Source organism: Rhinolophus ferrumequinum, chromosome 21 (assembly GCF_004115265.2).
Source record: "Rhinolophus ferrumequinum isolate MPI-CBG mRhiFer1 chromosome 21, mRhiFer1_v1.p, whole genome shotgun sequence".
Classification (NCBI taxonomy): domain Eukaryota; kingdom Metazoa; phylum Chordata; class Mammalia; order Chiroptera; family Rhinolophidae; genus Rhinolophus; species Rhinolophus ferrumequinum.
The window spans coordinates 17,977,962-17,993,834 of NC_046304.1; the positions used below are offsets into that span (position 1 = coordinate 17,977,962).

The 15,873-nt window shown below is 38.0% G+C and overlaps 1 protein-coding gene and 2 non-coding genes across 6 annotated transcripts in view; all 3 read left to right on the forward strand.

Moving 5' to 3' along the window:
- SSH2 (slingshot protein phosphatase 2) overlaps positions 1–15,873 on the forward strand; it is a 223,431-nt gene that overhangs the window by 171,122 nt on the left and 36,436 nt on the right. For 3 of the 4 annotated variants that reach the window (XM_033089166.1, XM_033089163.1, XM_033089165.1), the window contains 4 exons: positions 6,295–6,416; positions 10,396–10,464; positions 11,267–11,332; positions 15,070–15,264. In XM_033089166.1, coding sequence (XP_032945057.1) covers positions 6,295–6,416; positions 10,396–10,464; positions 11,267–11,332; positions 15,070–15,264 — 452 coding nt within the window. The remainder of the gene's footprint in view (positions 1–6,294; positions 6,417–10,395; positions 10,465–11,266; positions 11,333–15,069; positions 15,265–15,873) is intronic. The other variant, XM_033089164.1, reaches the window with a different exon arrangement.
- LOC117014131 (small nucleolar RNA U2-19) lies at positions 1,015–1,098 on the forward strand. Its single transcript, XR_004421435.1, has one exon. It is a non-coding gene; the product is annotated as a small nucleolar RNA U2-19 (small nucleolar RNA).
- Positions 1,232–1,300, forward strand: LOC117014129 (small nucleolar RNA U2-30). Its single transcript, XR_004421434.1, has one exon. It is a non-coding gene; the product is annotated as a small nucleolar RNA U2-30 (small nucleolar RNA).

Consider the following 15,873-nt stretch of genomic DNA (forward strand, 5'->3'; position numbering starts at 1 on the left):
CATTATGTTTCAGATTATTGAGTGAGTCATCTTCAAGAAAATAAGTGAATACATTGTGTGCTTTGGATAAATTAGCACTTTTCTAACTGAAAGGAGCATTTGTAGACTCAAAGCAAAGCCTTTTGTTTTGAGTTAAATTTGGAATGCTAAAACTCTCATTCTGGGGCTTGTGCATAAGGTTAAAAGTTTGATCGTCAACTGAAAGTCCTGCCTTTAATTTTTTTAATAACCCAACAACAAATAGAGTCACCAAATTCCACATTTTGCTTTAGCATTGAAAATAGGACTAAATCAATTTTTCCTCCAGGGAACCCTGCGTTCAGAATACAGTCTCAATCACTTCTCAGCCTTTTAGCTAAGACCAAGTGTACAATAGTCTCGAGCGTTAACTTTATTTAGGACTTAGGAAACTTAGCTGGTACAATGAAGACTGGTTTTGTAGTAGCTTGCACATTATCCCAGACCCATTTAATAAAAAATAGACTGTGAAAGTAAGGACTTTGCTGCCATTTGAAGTAACATCAACTAATGTTTTTAAATAGAGCTGAAGTGCTACTGCTACTTATTTTCCCCGAAAAAAAGACTGGGTCTTATATTAAGTTTTGCTCCAAAAGATGCATTGGGGCTTATTTTCAGGGGATGTCTTTAAAAATAATGCTAGGGCTTGTTTTCCGGGTAGGTCTTATTTTCGGGGAAACACGGTAATAAGATACAAGGAGGTGTTTTTGAGTACTTTGCAGGCAAGTTTAAGGAAATGAGTTTTTTTGTTTTTTTATAGTACATTGACTTGTTTCCCAAAAAGGAGATGGATTTATTTTTTCTAAATATAAATGTATTGTTTTTCTTAAAATCAGACAATTCAGAAAGGCGTAAAGAACAAAGTAAAAATCATTTTGTATCCTACACTCTGAGAAAACCATTCTTAGCCATTTGGATATATATCCTTCTAGTCTTTTGTGTGTATGTATAAGCATTTATGTCAGATTCTCTGAGTTCTGCTCTGTACACTGAAGTGGACAGTGACGAAAACAGCCAGATCTGAAAATCAGAAGATCTTGTAGTCGACCTAATATGTGCATGATCTCTCTAGTTCTGAGAAGCACAAGTATAAAGTAATTTAAAATAATAAGGTCATGTGTGTGTTTATAAAAGTGACAATGGATAGCTGAGGACTTGGCAATGGGTGAATGGGGTTGAGGAGACATATGTGTATAAACGGCTAAGCAGTTCTGAGCAAGATGAAAATGTTTTATTACTGACCTTTATAACTATGAAGGTTTCTACATTTGATCTGAACTCAGAATTGAAAGAAGGAAAAAAAAAAAAAACTGTGTCAGAGAATGCCTTTTTTTTTTTTTTTTGAAACGGTGCTGTTTATAACCTGCTTTCTTCACACTTTATCATGGATATTTTTCCATGTCAGGAAATAAATCTGTTTTTAATGGCTCCATAGAAAAATATGTCAGATTTTTTTAATTTAAGAATTTCATAATGACAGATTTAAAAAAATAAAATGCAGTGACTCCCTCAAGCTCCGTTTCTTTTGATGACAATGTCCTTTAGTTTATTAGTATCACATCTGAAGTCTCTTTTAATTTTAAATATTGACTTTGCTTTGTTCTTTTGGCTGGAATTTAATATTTACATACTTTTGAAACCTTTCTCCATGCTGGATTGGGTGAGCCGCCTGTCTAGACTTTGGGACTTTATAATGTGGCTTCTCTACGGATAAACATCACATGCAGGGACACGATGCTAGACTCTCGGTGGAAAAAATAAATAAATAAAGGCAAAGGTGCAGTGTAAGTTTAGGGAGTAGTGTTTCCGGATGTTAGATGATGCTGAGAAGTTATTGTATCAGATGGTGTTTGTGAACTGCTTGTAATCAGATTAAGCATTGAAATTAGTTACTGAGGGAAGTTTTAACATCACTCTTTGGTAGGTGAACTTTGAAAGAAGTTTAGAAATAAAGCAAAGGCAGGAGATAACTTTTCAGACCTACCTCAGTCCTACGATTGCTGGGTCCAGTTCCCCTGAAACATGTAATAGAGTTCCACATTTAGGTAGTAGTAGTAAACGGGCTTTCTTGGAATAATTTTCTCAGTCGCTATTACTGCCAAGTTTTAAAATCCAGAATATTGTTTTGTTTGGACGATTAGAATGAACTGACCTAGTATCCTTTCCAATGAGAACTTTAGCTAAGCAAATGCCTCTTACCCCACTCATCTATTCCATGTAAGTTCTGGAGACTACAGAAACATTGGAATTGCTGCCAATTCTAATATTAGGGTATTTTGTACAAACTACCACTTTAGATTACACATGTCTGATTGGCTTGATGAACTAAATTAGATTATTGGATTTTGTTAATCGTCTCTCCAACAGAGGAATATGAAATGAACCTCAAACCAGGGTGGGTATTAGTTTTTTCCTTTATGCTGTGGCTCTTTAAATTCTGTTTAGTTCCTTAACCTAGAATCTTGAAGCTTAAAAAGGAATTTTGAAGCTTCGGGTTCATCCCCTGATGCTGCACAATTTTTCTATAGAAAATTTCATCTCGTTCTTCTAGTTAGGAGGTAGGAGTTAAATTAATGGTATGGCTTCTAATCCCCTGATTAAATAAAGCTCCACTTTCCTTTAGTGAGAATTGAGTAATTACTATAGATACTATCTGGAGGCCCGTGATCAAATCCCAAGTGCTATTCTTCTATCTAAGAAGCTTTAAAATCAGTGAATCTGAGATGTGCCAGTTACTCAAGCGTAAGTCGGTACGAGTTGACTGGGACTTTTCCTTTTCGGTTTGGGATCTTCTGTTGTGGTTAGATTAAGCAAGGGAGGGCCAAACATTTGAAATGCTCTTAATATGATGGCTGGATGGATGGATGGATGGATGGAGGGAATAAATGCACCCCACTTTTTTTAAAAAGACAACTAGTGTTTACTCTGAATATCTCAAAGAAACTCTTGCTGCCCACCTGCTAACTTGGCCTGATAACTTGCATGATAGTTAATACTTACGGAGGCTCTTTTCTTTCCTTTCCAGCTTCAACTTAGCCAGTCAGTTGCCACTACCGTGTTTCCCCAAAAATAAGACCTAGCCGGACCATCAGCTCTAATGCATCTTTTGGAGCAAAAATTAATATAAAGCCCAGTCTTATTTTAATATAATATAAGACCAGGTCTATATAATATAATATAATATAATATAATATAATATAATATAATATAATATAATATAATATAATAATATACCAGGTCTGATATAAGACCAGGTATAATATAATATAATACAGTGCCGGGTATAATATATAATATAATACCAAATCTTATATTGATTTTTGCTCCAAAAGATGCATGAGAGCTGATGGTCTGGCTAGGTCTTATTTTCGGGGAAACACGGTAGTTGGTGTAGAAGCTGTGGATAAATTATCAGAAGCATAGTTCAGTTGTTCCCATGCCATTTGTATTTGAGCTTTGCCAGAAATTCTCAGAGCCCTGACAGAGGGTAAAAGAGGCTCTAACATATTCGGGAAACTGAACAGTTAGCTCAAAGCTCACTGAGGTAGTAAGCCCATGTTTAGATGTATAATATCTGAGATCTTGTTTATAAGAAACTCTTCGTTTACCTGCACTGGGTTTCTGGTCAGTTTAATGTTTTGTGGAGCAGTTCTGGAATGAGAGAGTCAGTGCTGACTCCCGATCCTCCTGTCCATCGCTCTCTGTGTATAATACTCGCTTCCCAGCTCACTAGGACTAGACCTTCATCAACTTACAGGTTAGTTTCTCTTAGCTGCTCACCAGTGAATTTGGGGTACAATGCTCTATTATTTCATGGAACATCAAGCCCGCAGTGCAGCTCTCTCCCTTGTGTACTTGGGATCAGAATGGTGGAACTTACTTTCTTCTCATATCAGCTCTTATTAGAAATAAGCTTTGATGTAGCCACTTCTGCTGTTGGTGCTTCCATGGCTTTTCCTAGGAGTATCAGTATAGAGACAAAAAGATAGCCATGGGAGTCTCACCTCTGCCTTGCTAAATGGGTCATTTGAGCTGTGTGACTGTGTCTCTTTCTGTTTGCCTGGCTACTTTTGGAATAGTGACGGAATTAAGGGGAAGGAGGCTCCAAGAAGAGCAGCACGGAAAGAATTCCAAATAGGAATTTCTGCCAAATTTCTGACAAATGTCTTGAACCGTTGACGTGTTTTCTCTCCTGAGATAAAGAATAGCGGGAGTGGGGAGGAGTTTTACGGAGGAAATTGCCTCTGGTGTACATTTTCCTGGCTTTTTATTAATAGATAAGAACAAGAGTGGACTAGACAGTCCATTCCGTGAGGACAGGAACCATATATATTACTCTTCCCCCCCTTGAATCCTCAGCACTTGTGCTCCAGTTGTATACACAGTAGATGTATAGTAAATATTTGAGAGTGCTGACGAAGCCATTTTACCTTATTTTTAAGGTTGATAAAGTATCCTTTTGAGCTTCTTATTAAGAAAAGTCCCAAACACAGAAAGTAGAAAATATGCCCATTACCCAGCTTTTAATAACTGTCAACATTTTGCCAGATTCTTTCCTCTATCCCCTCCTTTTTTTCTTTGTTGGAACATTTTTAACCACTTTATTGAGGTATAATTGACGTACAAAAAGTTATACATATTTAATATATACAACTTGATGAGTTTGGAGATAAGTATACACCCATGAAACCATTACCGAAATCTATGCCATAAACATTCGTCACCTCCAGAAGTTTCCTCCAAACCTCTCTATTAATGATGGTTATGATGACGATGAGGATAAGAGCTACCCTCGAAGCACATTTTTTCAGACTATTGTTTAGAGCAGTTTTAGGTTCATAGAATAACTGAGTATAGCCGGTCCTCGAATAACGTCATTTCATTCAATGTTTCATTGTAGCATTCATGAAATGCCGTAGTAATGCAACTCTTTTTATATCAATTAGCCTATGGTAAAATTGGTTTTGTTCTTTGTCATTTTGCTTAAAGTCACAGAACCTATGACCATGTAAGTGAGAACTTACTGTACAGAGATTTCCCATATATCCTCTGTCCCCACTCAGACCTAGCTTCCCCCACCCTTCCCCCCCACACACTCCATCCCCTAACAGAGTTGGCCATTTGTTACAATTGATAAAACCTACATTAACACATCATTATTAACTTAAAGACCATAGTTTACATTAGGGTTCACTCTTGGTGTTCTTTATTCTATGGGTTTTAAATAATGACATGTATCCACCACTTTAGTATTATACAGAGTAGTTTCACTGCCCTAAAAATCCTTTGTGCTTCCCTAACCCCTGGCAACTAATGATCATTTTACTGACTCTATAGTTTTGCCTTTTCCAGAATGTCGTATAGTTGGAATCATACAGTATCTAGCCTTTTCCGATTGGCTTCTTTCACTTACTAACAGGCATGTCAAGTTCCTCCATGTCTTTTCATGACTTGATAGTTCATTTCTTTTTAGCGCTGAGTAACATTCCGTTGTCTGGATGGACCACAGTTTATCCATTCAGCTACTGAAGGACCTCTTGGTGGCTTTCCATTGCTGGAATATTTGAAAGTAAAACTTGGACACTATAGCATTTCACTCCAGATACTTAAGTAAAAGGCATAACCACAATGCCATTATCACATTAACAGTAAATTCTTAATATCATCTAAGACCCTGTCCATATTCAAATTTTCTGAAGCTCCTTTTAGAATATCATAAATTAACAATAAATAAAAACTTTTTAACAAAAGTAATACAAGCTTCTAAAAAAGTAATTTCTTTAATTGCTCTTGAAACTAAAGAAGATAATTTTGTAGTGTATAATCTGTACGAATTCAATAGAGCAACTCCTTAGATACTCATAGTTTGCTTCATATTATAATTGCTTATGGAACTTAGATCTGCGAATCCAATGCTCACAGTCATGTAACCGCACAGTCCCGTCTTCGATCTCAGAACATGCCCTGGTAATTGTTATTATTATAAATTGTGCTTATCGCAAACATTTATTGAGCGCTTACTGTATGCCAAGCACTGTACTTTACATGCATTGTTTCATATGATCCTTACAACCTAATGACGTAGGTATTATTAGATCTCCCTTCAATTAATTTAGTTGCTTATTGAAAATTTTATAGTTAACTCATGGCTGGGATTTGAATTTAGGTCTCCTCTAACTACTGAGTATGTTTTAAGATGCTGATGAATAAAAGGTGGAATGATCTAAAATTGATCTTCTAAGTTTCTTAATTGATCTCTTGTCTGTTAACCTCCAGGCTGTAAGACTAGAAAGTACTTACCAGAATCGAACACGCTATATGGTAGTGGTTTCAACTAATGGTAGACAAGACACAGAAGAAAGCATCGTTCTAGGAATGGATTTCTCCTCTAATGACAGGTACGGTACCACAAAAGGGAGGATGAGAAGACTCCTTTTTAAATAACCTTTTCCAGGTATCACAAAAACATCTTACGCAGTTCTGCTCTTAAAGTTCAATGCCTAAAACTAGAGAACACAAAAATATCTTAGCCACACAATCTTGAGAGACAAAAATGTTTAATGAATGTCTTTGGTAGTGTGTTTCCAATTTACACTATGCCTTACCGTCCTCTCATCTTTAGGTAGTAATGAAGTAAAGCAAATGATTTAAACTTATATCTTAGCGGCGGGGGGTAGGGGGTGGTTAGAGAGGAAAGCCGCCTTTTCTTTGCGGTTGAGTTTATTCTAAGCAGTAATGATTCACTTTGGGGATTCTAGGGTATCACACGCTTCATGATAATGTTCCAATGGGTCTTGGGTTCAAAGAGAGCCCACTTTAACCCCTATCTCTTGTATTTATCCATGGCCTTACACCTTGCTTTACCAAATGTTTTACTTCCTTTTTCCTTCTGAAGTAAAAGGGGAGGAAGGGGATGACTCTTTAAACTCAAAACAACCCCTTATAATCACGCCCCTTTGCCTTTAGTGACATGTTATTACATCCTATGATTAAAGATACCAGACATCACACAGAACCTGGCTTTATTGTGTCCCTAAAGTTTATTGCTTTCCTTTTTTTTTAATTTCTTTTATTGTAGAGCTTTATGTTTTAAAGATTTTAATTAAAATATTGCTAACGTACAGTATTATATTAGTTTCAGGTGTACACCGTAGTTATTCAGCATGTATATACCAGTTGCTTTCCTTTTTTATTTTCCCACTTTTTCTGGAGAAACCTTGGGAAGACTGTGGAATGTGGCTGCTAAGCAGATCTTTGCACTCTAGATAATAAGCCTCAGGAAATCCTGCCAGATGTCTCAAAGCATTGACTTCCTGGCTGAGGGCTAGAGTAGCTCAGAGTGTGACCCAGGCCTGGGAGTGTGTAGCCACAAAGAGGAGACTGGGAGTGATTCTAATTGTCCTGCTCTGTGTTTGGGGGGTGGGGGTGGGGGGTGGGAGATGGGGGGGGTGGGGATCACGTTGTCACTAGAAAGTTTCCCAAACTAGTGTTTACCTGTGCTTGTACATAGCAGTCGACCTGAAAATGATTTGTGGGTTCACAAAGATCACAAAGCCAGAGTTGTTACCTTGTATACCACTTACAGCCTTTAATTGCATGCTCTGAAATTACACAGGTTTGTGAGCCACATTTAGGAAGCTTTTCCTCCTACATGGTTTTAACCTCTGGTGTTAGCTAAGCAACGGACCCTTCAGTAAACATTTATCCTGTTAGAGCACCTTCCTTGCCTGTATTCATTAGTATTTTAAGACCTATGATTTGGGTTTTTATCTCTCTAGAGCCATATTATTCAATATGATAGTTACGAACCACATGTGACTGCTTAAATAAATTAAAATTAAAATTAACATTTCAGTTCCTCAGTCACAACTAGCCATATTTCAAGTACTCTAGCTATCTGGCTCCCGTATTGGGCAGTACACGTATAGAACGTTTCCCCCATTGCAGACACTTCAGTTGGACAGCGCTGCTCTAGCCCTTCTTTTCTTTGTTTCATTCATCTTCCCCTGGAACCCTCAGAAAACAGGAATTATAGCTGCTTGGAAACTTCAATTGAGTCTTTCCCTAGAGAAAGAAGGCAACAACTTCAGATTCTCCTGACCCAGAGTGTGAAATCAGATGTCTAATCTTACCTCTCTAACTTTGTCCCAAACATTCCCAGAAATCATAAATACTGCTTATTACCATGGGTGCCCAGTAATTGATCCTCAGGGAACTGCATCTGTCTTCAGTAGTAGTCCTGCCTGAATCACATCTAACAAAAGAAAATTTTAGCCTAGGGAAGACAATGTGGTATGAAAAGCTATAGAAACTAGTTTTCATTCTGTTTGGTAAACTTGATATTACGAATTTGAATGAGCTCTTTGGACAATCAGAAATTCTGCCTACTTCAGAATAATGGTGCTCAGGTAATCTAGTGTCATTTTTATCTCAATTGCTGTTGAAGGAATTTGTATCATTTTGTATCTGAGAATACAAAGAGTTGATGTTTGAAAATAGTATTAAACCAAAGTAGAATCCACATTGTTTATGACATACTTTTCCCAAGTAGTTTTCAAGATATGTTACAGCAATTCATTTAGTCTATTTACAAGTTCTTTGAGTATTGTGTCATATTTTAAGTAATAAAATTTTTAATATACACCATAACCTCGATTTCTAAATTGCATTGGATATATTTCATGTTATAAAATAATAGAACTTTATGGTGTTGTTTTATAATTTTTCTTTGTACCCCCCAGCACCTTGCTATGTTTGGTACATGAAGGCACTCAATAAATATTTGTTGAATGAGTATCTATTACAATAAGTTACTATATTTTAATGGAGAAAAATCTCATGAGATTCAAGGTAAATTGGATAAAAATACTAGGTGTGCTTAATTCAGGCCTCTCTTCTCTGTTGTGTGAAAAGGCTACATCTTACTGTAAAAAAATGCATCTGACTTGAATACAAGCTGAAAATGTGATGTTTGGTTCCTACATATCATTGTCACCTGTCTAAAATTTAACTGGTGTCTGGTCATAAACTCATGACTTTCTGTATCTTCTTCTATAGTTTCTTAATTTCCAGATTAGTCACTAGGTTATCAATCCTTCATATTTATACCCAAATTATAGTTGTTCTAGGAACCTGGCTAAGCACTTACCCGCCATCCCCCATCCCCCAAAAAAACACTAAAAATAACTGCACTCCACTTTGGGAAGCCATTTTTGAAAGAGGTTTTCCTTGCACTCACCTCATCTACTCAACAAAAATAGTGGTGGAGCTGTCTTCCTCCCTCCTAGACTCTGGCATGATAACTGTGCGTCTAGAGTTCAGGCCCAGGATTCCAATGTGGATAAACTGTTCCAATCTTGATTTGAATCTCCTGAACTCTGGAATCATTCGTGGTGTTGAGTAACAGGCCAGCAAGTGCAGTGGAAATCATTAGACACAGCCCGGCCTTCGTTAGCCCTGCAGTGACTCCAACAGTTAAAGCTTGGTATTCCTTGTGTTGTTTTTAAAACATTTTCATAATGTTCCCCTCCCCCAAGATCACTTTCAGTTGTAGTAGAGCACCCACTGCAGATTCATAGTCAACATTTGTTTTACATATCAGTACATTAATATATACTGTTCCACTTTAAATATTTTGTGACCTGCATTTTAAGATGAAGAAGTTAAGGCTGAAGGCTGAGAGAGGTTAAGTTAAATAAGTTGTCAAAAGGAATTGAAATACCGAAGGACATCAAATCTAGATCTTTTGACATAGTGTAACTGCTCAATAAGTGGTAGTTATATTACACATTTTTTGTTGTGTTATCTAATTTAATCTTCAAAACAACCCAATGAAGAAGGCGTTTCTATTCCAGTTTTACAGATGAGGAAACTGGAGCACAACACATTTAAATAATTTGCCTAAGATTATCCAGTTAGTTCCAGAACCCAGGTTCCAGAGCCCTTCTGAATCCAGAGCCTGTGCTGTTAACCATAATTTGCTGTTGCACCTCCCACATCCAGGGTTCTTTCTACTATGCCATTGCTACTTTTCTACATACATTGACAGGGAAAGGGTGTAAGAGCCTTTGGGAGAAACCTGCCAATCACAGGTCAGCAACAGTCACTTGGATGTTTTAGACAGTGGCCATTCGCAAGACAGCAATGAAGGATGCTTAATGTTTACTTTGCTAACTATTTGAGGACTTAACTAACCACCTGTTTTAAACAGCTCCTGAGCATATACATTGGATCAATAGTAATATAGAAATTTTTCCACTCTTAACACTTACACTAGAGTTTAGAGCTTAGGGCTTATCCTTTGTGTTGAAAGCGTTAATAAAGAACTGCTGCCTACAATCACAGGAAGTAACTTATGGACTGTTTCTTGTCTTGCAGTAGCACTTGTACCATGGGCTTAGTCCTGCCTCTCTGGAGTGACACCCTGATTCATTTGGATGGTGATGGGTAAGAGCTTTCCTTTTTTCTTCTCCTACAGAAAGCCAAGGGGTGGGTGGGGTTCCCTCTTAGTGCCCATTCATTCAGCTGAACGGGAGGCCCAGTGTGCCCAACTGAAGTGTCATGTCAGCAGCTCAATGAGTCCTTTTAAACTTCTGTTTTGTAAAGTGGAGTGAAAATGCAACTTGCCAGGGCCTCTCACTTCTGTTCTTCTAGGCTGACTATGGTGAGAATCCAAACAAAGAGAAACTAGTTTGTTGGCTCACTCTTTAATCTGAGCTGTGGGACTGTTGCAATGCTCTCCCGGAGGATGATATGTTCTATTTCAAATAACCTCTTGCTGCCTCTGCCAGCTGTCAGCCTACAGTATAAGCCCTTTTCTGTGCCAGTTCCTTCCAATGACCCTCCACCCCCACCTCCTCGTGTTTTTAGAATGTGTCCCCAAGAGACCAAGATGTTTGCTCCAGTTTATAAAACCAGAGTCAGGTTTGCTAAGAACCCACAAGACTTCCAAATAGAAACAATACAGCAGAACAGTCTGTCTGTAGCTACAGCTGGGAAACTGGATGTAATTCCCTAACTCCAATGGGGGAGTTCATTCATTCTGCTGAGTAGATAAAATCTACTATAGACAATTGGTTGAAGCTTTTCAGTCACATCCTATACTCCAGTTAACTTCTTCGTGAAGTGCCTGATGATTCCTTCTGCTGAGCCAGCAGTTGCTAGCCTGGGAAACAACCTTGAAAACTCACAACTGAAATAACCCTCTCTCATTTGTGGATTTTTGTCTCATTCTCTTTTTTTTCCTTAGTGGGTTCAGCGTATCAACAGATAACAGAGTCCATATATTCAAACCTGTGTCTGTGCAGGCAATGTGGTAAGAGGACTTTTAATATCTCTATGAAAGTTTTTAATGCTGTTGGAACAATATTTTGTGAGAAGCCATGTTTGAAATAGTACAATTCTCTGTGAAAATGCTGATCTGTTTGTGTGTCTAGAATCTTGTGTGATCTGTTCGTGTGGCCATCATAGCTAAAGATGACTGAGAAGTTCAGTTTTCATACTATCACAATTGAAGGCCTCGAGCAGTGGTGAACAAATGAAACTCAGAGGTGTTCTTAGATTCTGGAAGATACTTAATGGGTCAGAAAGCCAGTTGGAACAGAGTTTTATAGGGACACGTTGACTGAGTTAGCGGTCTAGAGCCAAGTCTAAAACATCACACTGCTACTATGCATTAGCTTTCGGTTTCTTAGGGTAATCGGGGATAGCGTTGATGGAGTTATGTGTAGATAGATGAGTTTCCATTTAAATTGCTGGTGGCTCTTCGCCAGACGGTTTGCAGAATAAATAAAGCTTAGGAAAAACACTGCAGTTGTTAGTAACCATCAGCTGGTGTACTAACACTTCGGGGCGACTTACTATATATGTCAGGCGCTGTGCCTAGTGTTTTCCATGGATTACGCCTAATCATTACATCAGCTCCCCAAAATAGTATTATTAGTTGCTTATGATGAGAAAACTGAAGTTTTAGAGAGGTTACGTAGCTGGTCTTAGAGTATCTCTTATATGTAAACAGAGCAGACCCTTATTCTCCTGTGCTACATTATCTGGGAAAATGATCGAATGTGACCAGGGATGATGTGACTGTACGATTCACCGTCTGTCCCCCAGTCAGGGATTTGAATTTTGGTTCCTCCTTCAGTTGCCTGTTCTCTAGTGGAAGTCCCCGTGAGGAACAGAACGGACAGAACGCAAGCCAAATAAGAAATAAAGGAGCCTGAAAAAGACTCCAGGGAGATCAGTTACCCCTGAATAACAGGACTGATAGGCCTGAGGTGGGTGGGGTCCTAAAATAGAGTCAGCTGAACAATTAACAGTCTGATCGTTTCATGCAGTAATTGAGGTAGGACAGAGTTTCGGGTCATGTGTTTAGGCCAGATTTTTAGATTTAGGGCATATTTCACAGATAAATTTCTCGTGGAAAACTTATGACCGCCTTTGACTAAGGCTCGGTTAAAGGTAACTGACCTGTCTGTTCCCAGGTACCAAGTAAAACCAAACAGTGTAAGTCCCGTAATTGGCAGTGTTTTCAGTTGTTTTGGGGAGGAGTACAAAGCAGTCGTAATTCTTAAGACAGTGAAAATTCAATAATAACCTTAGTTCAAGTTTTGATGTTGTAAAGTAGACAGACTAGTCCTAGCTCTGTTCGCTTATTGCAGAGTAAACTGCTTGTGGTATATACTGCATGGGGAGTAGTGAACTGAAAGTCAGCAAAAAAAAAATAAAAATAAATAGGTGATGTATAGATCAAAGCAGCATTCAGAACAGGTGTTTCCTTCACAGGAAGGTGCAGCTTCCCACTACTGTATGAAGCTGAAGCGTCTGAGGTGGCTAAGCCTTGAGTGTATTTTAGGGCGCTTGTGGCATATGCTTTTGAAGCATGTGTTTCCCAGATGAAGTAAACATGCATTGAATATCCTCTACCGTGAATATCCTAAGCTGGCCGTTACCTTCTAAACTGTATAAGGAAGCCGAGAATTCTCTGAGAATTTGACTTAATTCTCTGAGAATCTGGTTTACTTTGAGTAATTTAGAAAGCATTTTAAAAGATTCTGCAACTTTATTTTTAAGGAAAAGCCTATTTCCCTGATAAAAATGGACTGGCACGTTTATCCCTTATGGAATTGGTCATGGTATTATTTTTTTACATTATACGTCATTGACAAGGACCCATGGAACAGACATTATAAACTATTGGTGGGAGAATAAACTGGAACAACCTTTCTGGAGAATGATTTGCCAATCAATATAACTTATCATTTTGCATGCCCTTTGACCTAGTAATTCTATTTCTCAGAATTTATCCCAAGGTAATAATTATGGGTGTGTGCAGAAATTTTAATTATGAGAATATTTGTCAATGTTTTAATAGCAAAAAATAGAAAACAATTTATCTGAAAAATAGGAATCAGTCAAATTATGATATATTCATGTTACTAAATATGCAGCCATTAAAAATTACCTAGTTGAAGAATGACAAGGCATTTATTGACATGGAAAGATGTTGACAAAGTGTAAAGTAAAAGGACAAGTTAACATGGTATGCAGAATATGGTCATAGCTTTATTATAGACCTATCCATAGACAAAAAGACTGAAAAAAATCTGTGCTCAAACCTTAACAGTGGTTATTTCTGGGTGGTTGGATTACAGTATTATTTCTGCCTTTTACAGGCTATTTCTGCCTTTGACCTGAGGTCCCTAAATTTTTCTAAAGTGAGTGTGGATCACTTTTGTTATAGGAGAAAAAATAAATAAAAAGGCATTTTTTTAGAAAAATATGTAAATGGATTGGCCACAAAATTCTCGCATACTGTTCTTTTCCCGTAAGAGAGACATTAGTTTATAGCTAATAAGACATTTCATTCAACAAATACTAAGTGCTCCAGCTATGAATGAGGCATTCTGTTAGGCTCTTGAGGTACATCAGTAAACAAAACCAAGAAAGATCCCTGCTCTTTGTGTAACTAACTTGCTAACATTTCTGGCTTTAGCTTTTCCCAAGTATATAACCAAAAAGGTAGTAGTTTTCAGTTTTGTGTACTCTTGGGTTCTTGAGTTCAGAGTCAGAGATTTAATTAGCCTCAGTATAACCAGAGCTGTTCTTAGAAAGTAACTCAAGTGTATGAATAAATGGTTTAAAGAAACTGGGAGACTAAGGCAGCAAGAATGATAAGTGACATTAAATCAGTATTTCTTGGACATTAAAGGACCTGTCCTCAGGTCTTGGGGACATCTATCTATGTGATCTTTGTGGAGGCTCTAAGAATCGTAGGGAATGTACGCTGTAACATGATTCTGTGCCAAGGGAAACATCTTTATATATAGTAAATGGTTGAGATCTTTTGTTCTCTAGTGATACACCATAGTCAGACCATGGTTGCAACTCTAGAGTCATGGTTCTGTAGGTACCCCAACCTTTTTTCCACTGGTGAGTTCCCCTGCTCCCCTCAACCCCCACCTTAGTAATGCGTCATACCTTTCAGCAAGGAATGTCTAGTCGATTGCTTTGAATAGATAATACAGTATAATCAGAATCAGAGAATCTTGAATTCCAGGGGTTAGGCTCTCCAGAGGCCAAATTCTACACGATTTTTTTTAAACCTTTTTTTTATTAGTTTTGGGTGTATAAAGCAATGTAATAGACATTTACACGCCTCACAATGATAACCACCCCCCAATAATCTACTACCCCTCTAACATCGTATATAGTTGTTACAATTCCATTGACTCTATTCCTATGCTGTACTCCACATCCTGTGAATGTGTGTGTGTGTGTGTGTGTGTGTATTATATATATATATATATATATATATATATATATATATATATATTTAATATATATTAAATTAGAGTTGACATTCGATACTATTCTACTTCAGCTTCAGGCGTATAGCGCAGTGGTCAGGCATCTACACAGTCTGTGAAGGGATCCCCCTGATCAAATTCTACAGGATGTAAAAATTGGAAGAGTTTGGGGTATACATGGATTATTGGCCTTTTGGTACCCCCTCATAGTTCTGCAGTGCTCATTTCCCAGCATATCTTTCAGGTCTGCACTACAGAGTTTACACAAGGCTTGTGAAGTGGCCAGAATGCATAACTACTACCCAGGCAGCCTGTTTCTCACCTGGGTGAGTTACTACGAGAGCCACATCAACTCAGATCAGTCGTCGGTCAACGAATGGAACGCTATGCAGGATGTGCAGTCCCACCGGCCCGACTCGCCAGCTCTCTTCACCGACATGTAAGTCTGTTTGCCGAGGATCATGGCAGGCTTCTCTATTGTGTCTTAGAATGTCGTAAGCCACAGGTTCCTCCCTAATCTCTCCTTTTGGGGAATTCATCTTACCCAGCAATATTAGTCATTGTCTACACTGCACAACAACCACACAAAGAACCCTATTCTTTCTGTTATCTGCAAAAGCCTCAGGAGTTTCACTCCTGGGCACAATGGCGTCTCCAGAGTTAAGAACTGCAATACCGTAAAATCTCACTGATTCAGATTCCACTAATTTGAAATTTGAGTTTAAAGGAGTTGGGCTGAAGTCATCCTTTGCATTATCTGTGAAAAAAACATTTGGTGAGCAAGTTAATGACAAATTGAAGCTTTTAGAGGAATGTTTCCAATACTTAAGAAAAGAAGATGTTTCCTGTCAACTTATAAGAATGCCTAGGTTGTCACACTAATTCTAAACTGATTTCTGTTAAGATGTGTTTAAAAGCCTTTTATAATTTGCATGTCTTGCTCAGACCCCCTTTGCTTTGTTAAGTCTTTCTCAGTAAGATTTTATTCAAGTCCCCTGGTGTACTGTTGAGTTGGATAAGGCCTACGGTGGAGCTGATGTTTGTTTCC